Source organism: Lycium barbarum, chromosome 12, assembly GCF_019175385.1.
Source record: "Lycium barbarum isolate Lr01 chromosome 12, ASM1917538v2, whole genome shotgun sequence".
In the NCBI taxonomy this organism is placed as follows: domain Eukaryota; kingdom Viridiplantae; phylum Streptophyta; class Magnoliopsida; order Solanales; family Solanaceae; genus Lycium; species Lycium barbarum.
Window position 1 is genome coordinate 90907373 of NC_083348.1, and position 8884 is coordinate 90916256.

Sequence of the window (8884 nt, forward strand, 5' to 3'; positions counted from 1 at the left end):
AACAATCTCATGTGACAATTTTAGCTTACAACAATAGACTAGAGATTCCATAGTTGCTTAAATATATTCTCAGTAGATGATAGCTTGTGAAGGATCGACCAAAATTTATTCATAGACATAATTCTGACTAAATGTCAAATTAAATTTTATCCTCTTCAATGTCTCAGGACTAGTCTCGGTCTTCGTCCCTGAAGCCATCCTTTGCTTTAAAATATCATTTCCGCGCTTCAATCGTTCTACTGACACATCTCCACACCACAAAATCCCCTTGATCAGCTGACCTGATCCTTGAACAACTAATTTTGCAGCTAATCCACTATACTCCTTCACATTGGGGGATAACGTGGTCCAGTATTGAGCGCATCGCTCTTCCAATATCTCCTTCTTTTTCTCCGATTTCAAGTCTTCTGGAGACAACTCCCTTGCCACTGTTCCTCCCATTGCCAATGCCGCCTTTTCCTCCACCTTCTGAACAGAAAACCTGCTGTAACTTTTCAAAATAACATCCAGCTCCTTCAACAATTTCCCCTGACCCTTTGAAGCAATCGTCAACCCATAATTCAACGTATCATCCATCGGTCCCTTTTCTTTCTCCTTTTTACCCTTTTCTTTCCTTTTTTTTACCCTTTTCTTTCTCGTCATCACTGGAATCCAAATGATCCTCTATCAAAGCTTGAAATGAGAAGAAATAATGTGAATCATCCAATTTCACCGCAGTCAGGTCCTTAGTTAACGGCCATTGGATCTCATCACCCACACGAGCAAGAATAGCAACGGTATTCTTATCTTGCAACAGACGAAACAGAGATAAATCACCCGTGGCTAGCTCAACGGAGTAATGTTTATCGATCAAATGGATGAGGACACCAGGGATAACGAGAAGGTTGTTTTCGTAATTGTCAGGGATGAGTTTTTCGTCGGTGAGGTCCTTTTCGTCTATGGTTGGATAAAGTGTCACGACCCAACCCCGTAGGCCGTGACTAGTGCCCGATCTGAGCACCCGAACCCATCTATTAAGTATTATCTCAAATTCCATCAACTCATTCTAGTATATGGCGGAAGCCGACAAGGCTTTATTTCAAATTTAAGTAATTTCCAGAAAAATTTCGGCAGAGTTTCCTTTGTTTTACGGACTATCCAATATACCCTGCACGCAGAAAATACCAACAAAAGCCACACAGGGCTAACCAAGCAAGATATAAACATATGCGGACCGGCCGCCTCGGCGTATAGGATCGCCCAAACAACATATGCGGACCGGCCGCCTCGGCGTATGGGATCACCCAAACGACATGTACATACATCCATACAGAAAGACCCTAACCCACAAACATGTCCACAGACCTCTAAACAGACCGACAGAATCATATGACGGGACAGGGCCCCGCCGTACCCATGAACGAATATATACAAATGCACTAATAAATATATATACCAAAAGTATAAGCTCCGGAAAGAGAGGAGCACTCCGAATAGCAGAAAGGGTGTCCTAAACAGGTGGATCACCAGGCTGTGCGTCTGTACCTGCGGGCATGAAACGCAGCCCCCGGAGAAGGGGGTCAGTACGAAATATGTACTGAGTATGCAAAGCAGAAGGTACAGAAATAAATCTGAATAATAATCGAATCAGATATATAGAAAATAATACATATCAAAATGTTTATTCCCAAAGTATAAATTATGCATAGGGCACTGGAAAATGTGGTCGCCCGCCTGTCGATGGCGCCACAACACAGCATAACACCAGAAAGTTTCAAATCTCCGAATCCCCGTCACACATCACAACACAGCATAACGCCAAACACAGCATAACGCCAAACATAAGTGGAACCCGGCCCTCGAGCAAGGAGCACGGTGAACCATAAACACAGCATAACACCGGAATATATCAAAAAGCGCACGACAACAGAACCGGCCCGGGAACCGGCGAACGATATCATAGTAGGCACGAGCGGAGTAGTGAGGAATCATATGCATAAAATCATTATTATAAATCCGAAGGATAAGTAAAATAGTCATATTTGAAATCGGAGTAATAATTATCACTTTTTGATTCAAAGTTGTCGAATTTACATAAAGGGCGTCGCGGGACCCACGGACGAGTATAGACCCGAACTGAGTCCGCCTATGAAAAACATACCCATTATACATCAAGCAAACTCCTATAAAAATTATTGGAGCGATCCGAGCCTCTATGCGAAAAATATGGCATTCAGAGATTACAAAATTCCTTAAAGCGAACATTTTCCATGCGAATTTCGGAAAGCGATTACTTCAAATACATCATGGTTCATATTTCATAAAAACATACATAAGAGTGCCAAAGAATATATATATATGGATCATAACATGCTCGGATCTCGAATTTGGAATTCCCTTAAAGCTCCAATCTAGCCTATGTGAAACTAAGGCACGCCAAAAGAAGGAAGGTTGCTTTACATACCTCAAACGCTCTCCAATATGATCCAACTCCAGCTAAGTCCAAACTATGATTCGGGCTGCCCAAGGTCTACAAACAAGCCATAAAATGCCAAACATTAGCTAAAGACTTTTTGGGCATTAAATTCCAATTTCGCCCTTAACTCTACGGAAATTTGGGCGGCATTTCCCCTGTAAATAGGCTACCCCGAGAATTTAACCCGGCCATATCAATCAACAACAACAGCAACAACCAACCTAACAACATCAACAACTAATTCGGAAAGCAATACAACAACAATAGCTTTCTTTTTCCACTATTCAACAACTTACATAAATTCAATTCGACAACTTACCTTCAAGCCAAAATCGACGCTTATACATTCACATACTAACCCATGCCCCTACCAACAATATCTAAGGACATTCTAAGCAATTCATACAACATTTCCAATAATCCAAATTTTTCTCCAGCTACCCGAAACAGCCCCCTAACCGAAACAGCCCCTCTAACTTTTTCTTCATTTACAAATTATGGTTTGTATTCACAATTCACCTTCTAACAATACTATCTCGCCCATATACCAATTACATTAAATATACAAAAGCCCCCAAATCAGTCCGCAACATCTACAACCTCAATTTGAACCAATGAACATTCATTTCCAGCATAAAATTCAAAGCGACGACGATTAAAACATTAAGCGATATTCATTCGCTCATTGTCATATAATGTGAACCATTTCAATCAACACTACACATACACATATATGGATGATTCCCAATTGTTCTTCACCTTACAATGATCATAATCAACTAACTAAACATTAATTCATAATTTCAATCACAACACAACAACACCCATCACACGCCCAACCCTCATACATATGGCATCCACTTCACCATTCTTTATTTCATGATTTTTAACCATAATAAGATACTACAACATGAATATAACCATCATAACACAAGAACAAGATCAAATCTTACCTTTTTATCTTCAACTTCCACAAGCCTAGGGTTTCCACAAGATGAGAAATAGTGGATTGATCGCTCCCACAATGCTTCCACGCTACTTAGGGACCTCAATATAGTTGATTTGTGCCAAAGAAATAATTTTTGGAAGGCTAGAATTGATCTTGATTTTTTTTTCAACTTGGCCGTGAGGTTGGGGGTTTTCTCCTTCAACTTTTAGATATATTTTTTTTTTGTGGGAAGTGAGAAAGATGAATACATGGTCATCTTTTAACTAATATGAAGTGCATTGTTGTCCCTTGGCCCACATTAAATGAGTTGGACCACTTAAAAGATGACACCAAATTGTGTGGGCACCACATGGAATTTGTGGATGACTTTCCACTTCTAATTTTATCACTTTTGGTCCCAAATTTTTCCTAATTGATCCATACCAATAAATTCATGCACAACTTATATCTCAAAATAAAATCGAAGGTCAAGAATCCCGACTTTGTATCCCGAAATAATTTTGTCCCTAACTTATCGTAATTAATCCAGATTATTCCACTGTACAAAAATACGGGTTCTAACATCCTCCCCCCCTTAAGAACATTCGTCCGCGAATGTTAGATTTATCTCACGGGTCATACAAACAATTTGGGGGAGTTTCCTTCTCAACTATCACAACCATACATTTATTGATCAAACAACAAAGTCAAATAGAGAATTGGATTACCTGTAGGTTCCGAAAATAAATGAGGATACTTCTTCTTCATATGCTCCTCAGCTTCCCAGGTCATTTCCTCTCGGTTATTGTTCCGCCACAGCACTTTAACAGAAGCCATATCTTTGTTCCGCAACCTTTTTACCTGACGATCCAATATGGTTATAGGCTGCTCCTCATAAGATAGCTCCTCTGTGACTTGAATATCATCTACAGGAAAAACTCTGGAAGGGTCACCAATACACTTACGAAGCATAGAAACATGAAATACCGGGTGTACCGCTCCCAAATCAGCTGGCAGATCTAATTCATAGGCCACCTTGCCTATTGTACGAATAATTTGATACGGCCCAATATATCTCGGACTGAGCTTCCCTTTCTTGCCGAATCTCATAACACCTTTCATAGGCGACACTTTCAGGAACACCCAATCGCCAATCTGAAACTCTAACGGTCGACGTCGTTTATCAGCATAAGATTTCTGTCGACTCTGGGCCGCTAGCAATCTCTCTCGAATAAGTCTCACCTTATCCACGGCCTGCTGGACCACATCTGGACCGATGAACTGAGTCTCACCCACGTCAAACCAACCAATCGGAGATCTGCATTTCCTGCCATACAAAGCCTCATAGGGTGCCATCTGAATACTGGAGTGGTAGCTGTTGTTATATGCAAACTCAACAAGCGGTAAATGGTCGTCCCAGCTACCCCTGAAATCAATAACGCAGGCACGCAACATATCTTCCAATGTCTGAATAGTGCGCTCGGCCTGTCCGTCAGACTGGGGATGGAAGGCTGTACTCAGGCTCACCTGGGTTCCCAATCCTTCCTGAAACGATCTCCAGAACCTAGCTGTAAACTGGGCACCTCTATCGGAAATAACAGACACCGGAACTCCATGAAGTCGTACAATCTCCCTGACATAAAGCCTGGCATAATCCTCAGCTGAATAGGTGGTCCGAACCGGAAGAAAATGGGCTGATTTCGTCAGCCGATCAACAATAACCCAAATAGAATCATACCTCCGTGGAGTGCGAGGTAGACCTGTAATAAAGTCCATATTAATGATCTCCCACTTCCACGTCGGTATCTCCATCTCCTGCAATAGCCCACCGGGCTTCTGGTGCTCAATCTTAACCTGCTGGCAATTTGGACACTGAGCAACGAACTCTGCTATATCTCTTTTCATACCGTCCCACCAATATAGGCATCTGATATCATGGTACATCTTCGTCGACCCTGGGTGAACAGAATATCGGGCGTAATGTGCCTCGCCCATAACCTGTCGCCGCAACCCTGCAACGTCAGGTACACACAATCTGCCTCTGTGAAATAACACTCCATTAGGTGAAATCTCAAACGGAGTCTTCTCCTGTGCCAGCGCTGCGTCTCTGTACTTTGCCAGAATAGGATCCTCATACTGATGCCGCTTAATATCTTCTGTAATAGAGGACTCAGCAATACCTCGAACAGAAACCCCAACATCTCCAGAATCAGCCAAGCGAACTCCAAGACTAGCCAACTGATGAATATCGCGAACCATTTCTTTACTCTCTGATGGCACGTCTACTAGGCTGCCCATAGACTTGCGGCTGAGTGCATCCGCCACAACATTAGCTTTCCCAGGATGGTAGAGAATGTCAACATCATAATCTTTCAGCAACTCTAACCACCTCCGCTGCCGCAAGTTCAGCTCCTTTTGCCTAAAGATGTACTGAAGGCTCTTATGATCTGTATAAATGTCAACGTGAACCCCATATAAGTAATGTCTCCACATCTTCAAGGCATGAATGACCGCGGCCAGCTCCAAATCGTGAGTAGGATAATTCTTTTCATGTTTTCTGAGCTGCCGGGAAGCATAAGCTATCACCCTGCCATGCTGCATCAACACACATCCCAAACCAATACCAGAGGCATCACAATAAATCACATACCCATCTGGACCCTCCGGAAGAGTCAGGACTGGAGCCGTAGTCAACTTCTCTTTCAGCAACTGGAAGCTACGCTCGCAAGCATCTGACCACTGAAACTTAGCTCCCTTCTGAGTCAGCCTTGTCAAAGGCGCTGAAATGGAAGCAAACTTCTCCACGAATCTCCGATAATAACCAGCCAATCCCAGAAAGCTACGCACCTCTGTCGGCGTCGTAGGTCTAGGCCAATTCTTTACGGCCTCGATCTTCTGGGTATCCACCCGGACGCCATCAGCCCCAATAATATGTCCCAGAAATGCCACTGAAGATAACCAGAATTCACACTTAGAAAATTTAGCATATAATTCCTGGTGCCGAAGTGTGCCAAGTACCGTCCTCAAATGGTCTGCATGCTCTGCTTCTGACCGAGAATAAACCAGAATATCATCGATAAATACGATCACAAACATATCCAAGAACGGTCTGAATACCCGATTCATCAGGTCCATAAATACTGCTGGGGCATTTGTCAGCCCAAAAGACATAACTCTGAACTCATAGTGCCCATATCGGGTCCTGAATGCTGTCTTGGGAATATCAGCCTCTCGTACCCGTACCTGATGGTAACCCGATCGCAGGTCTATCTTCGAGAAGTACCTGGCACCCTGCAGCTGATCAAACAAATCATCAATCCTGGGGAGGGGATATTTATTCTTGATGGTTACCTTATTCAACTGCCGATAATCAATGCACATCCGCAGCGAGCCGTCTTTCTTCCTCACAAATAATACTGGAGCTCCCCAGGGTGACGCACTAGGCCGAATGAAACCCTTCTCCAATAAATCTCTCAGCTGCTCTTTCAATTCTTTTAATTCTGCAGGTGCCATTCTGTACGGAGGAATAGAGATAGGCTGAGTGTCTGGCAACAGATCAATAGCAAACTCTATCTCCCGTTCGGGAGGTAGACCCGGAAGCTCATCTGGGAATACATCTACAAATTCATTAACCACTGGGACTGACTGAAGAGTCGGTGCCTCTGCCTCTAAATCATGAACACGGACCAGATGATAAATATACCCCTTTCTGATCATTTTCTCAGCCTTGAGGTATGAAATAAACTTACCCCTCGGCGATACTGTATTACCTGCCCACTCTATAACTGGCTCCCCTGGGAATTGGAATCGGACTATCTTCTTTTGACAGTCAACATTAGCATAGCAAGAAGCTAGCCAATCCATACCCATAATCACGTCAAACTCGATCATATCTAACTCTACCAAATCCGCCTTAGTGCAGCGGCCACAGATAATCACGGAACAATCTCTATAAATCTGACTGGCTATAACAGAATCCCCTACTGGTGTAGCTACCTCAAAAGGCTCTATCGGTTCGGATTCTATCCCAATTTTATCAGCAACGAGTGGAGATATAAATGATAATGTAGAACCAGGATCAATCAATGCATACACATCACGAGAGAAAACCAGTAATATACCTGTGACGACATTAGGCGAAGCCTCCTGGTCCTGTCTGCTGGCTAAAGCATAAATGCGGTTCGAAGGACCGCTAGAACCCGAAGCTCCGCCACGACCCCTGCCGCGGCCTGCTGGTGCTGGAGTACCTCGCCCCGCAGGGCGCATCGCCACCGAGGCTGAAGATGAACCACCGGCTGACCCGGTAGACTGAGCTGAACTGCCTGTACCACCTCTAGCCGGACAGTCTCGCATCTGATGGCCCTGACGGCCGCACACAAAGCATGCACCCGTAGCTCGGAAACACTCTCCCGGGTGCTGTCTCCCACAGTAGGAACACAAAGGTCTGGGTGGCCTCATCTGACTGCTGGAACCTCTGTTCAACTGTGAACCTGAAGCCCTGGAGCTCGGGCCTGCCCCTGAATATCCGACACCCTCAGATCTCCTGCCGGTAAACTGTGGGGGTGTACCCCGGCCTGACGGAGGAGGATGTCTGCCTGACTGCTGCTGCTGAGGCTGTCCGCCTCGAGAGTCTCCAGAATAACCTGCGAATCTGGCCCTCTTGGGCGGCCTCCTGTCCCGATCTCTGCTAGAATAATCAGCTCTATGTCGGTCCTCCATACCTAGGGCATAAGCCTGTAGTCGGGCAATATCCATGTCTGCCTGCAATGCCACCGCCATACAGCCATCAATCAAATAGCGGTCTAACCCCATCACGTATCTGTGCATCCGATCGGCCATATCTGCTACTATGGCAGGTGCATACCGGGCCAAAGAATCAAACTCCATATTATACTCACGGACGCTCCGACCCCTCTGCTGCAGATGCAAAAATCGGTCAACCCGCGCTCGCCGTAACTCTGGGGGCAAAAAGTGGTGAGTGAAAGCAGTCACGAACTCGTCCCAAGTAGCTGGGGTAGCACCCTCACCCCTGGATAGCTCCCAGGACTCATACCAGTGAGCAGCAACATCCCGTAGTCTATGCGAAGCCAACTCAACAGACTCAGTCTCTGAAGCCCTGACCAAATCTAGTGAGCGCCGCATCCCCCGAATAAAGTCATGGGGGTCCTCGTCGGGCTTAGACCCGTAAAACTCTGGAGGGCCACATAATAGAAACTCTCGAACCCTCAGGCTGTCACGCCTATCGTCATCATCATCATCTCTCCGCCCGCGTCTGCGAGCCTGTCCCGCTACCAGAGTGGTCAATAACTGCACAGCCTCTCTCAGTGTCCTGTCCTCCGCCCCTTGCTGAGGAGCTGGAGGCGCGGGAGCTGAAGCCCCTGGAGCTAATGGTGAAGCTGCTCCAGACTCCTCTGACGATGAAGACGTAGCAGAGTCGGCTGGCCGGGATGTAATATCACGCATCATCTGAGCAAGGGTCCGAGTACCCTTCTGAGCCCGGC

At 45.2% G+C, this 8884-nt stretch overlaps 1 protein-coding gene across 1 annotated transcript; it reads right to left on the reverse strand.

The window, feature by feature from the left end:
- Nucleotides 1–34: 34 nt before the first annotated feature.
- LOC132623138 (senescence/dehydration-associated protein At3g51250-like) lies at nt 35–747 on the reverse strand. Its single transcript, XM_060337848.1, has one exon. The coding sequence runs from the start codon at nt 640–642 to the stop codon at nt 106–108; it is 537 nt and encodes a 178-aa protein (XP_060193831.1). The 5' UTR covers nt 643–747; the 3' UTR covers nt 35–105.
- Between the last annotated feature and the right edge of the window lie 8137 nt (nt 748–8884).

Excerpts from the sequence above, each read along its gene's own strand:
- LOC132623138 (XM_060337848.1), bottom strand. The coding sequence starts at position 642 with ATGACGAGAAAGAAAAGGGTAAAAAAAAGGAAAGAAAAGGGTAAAAAG.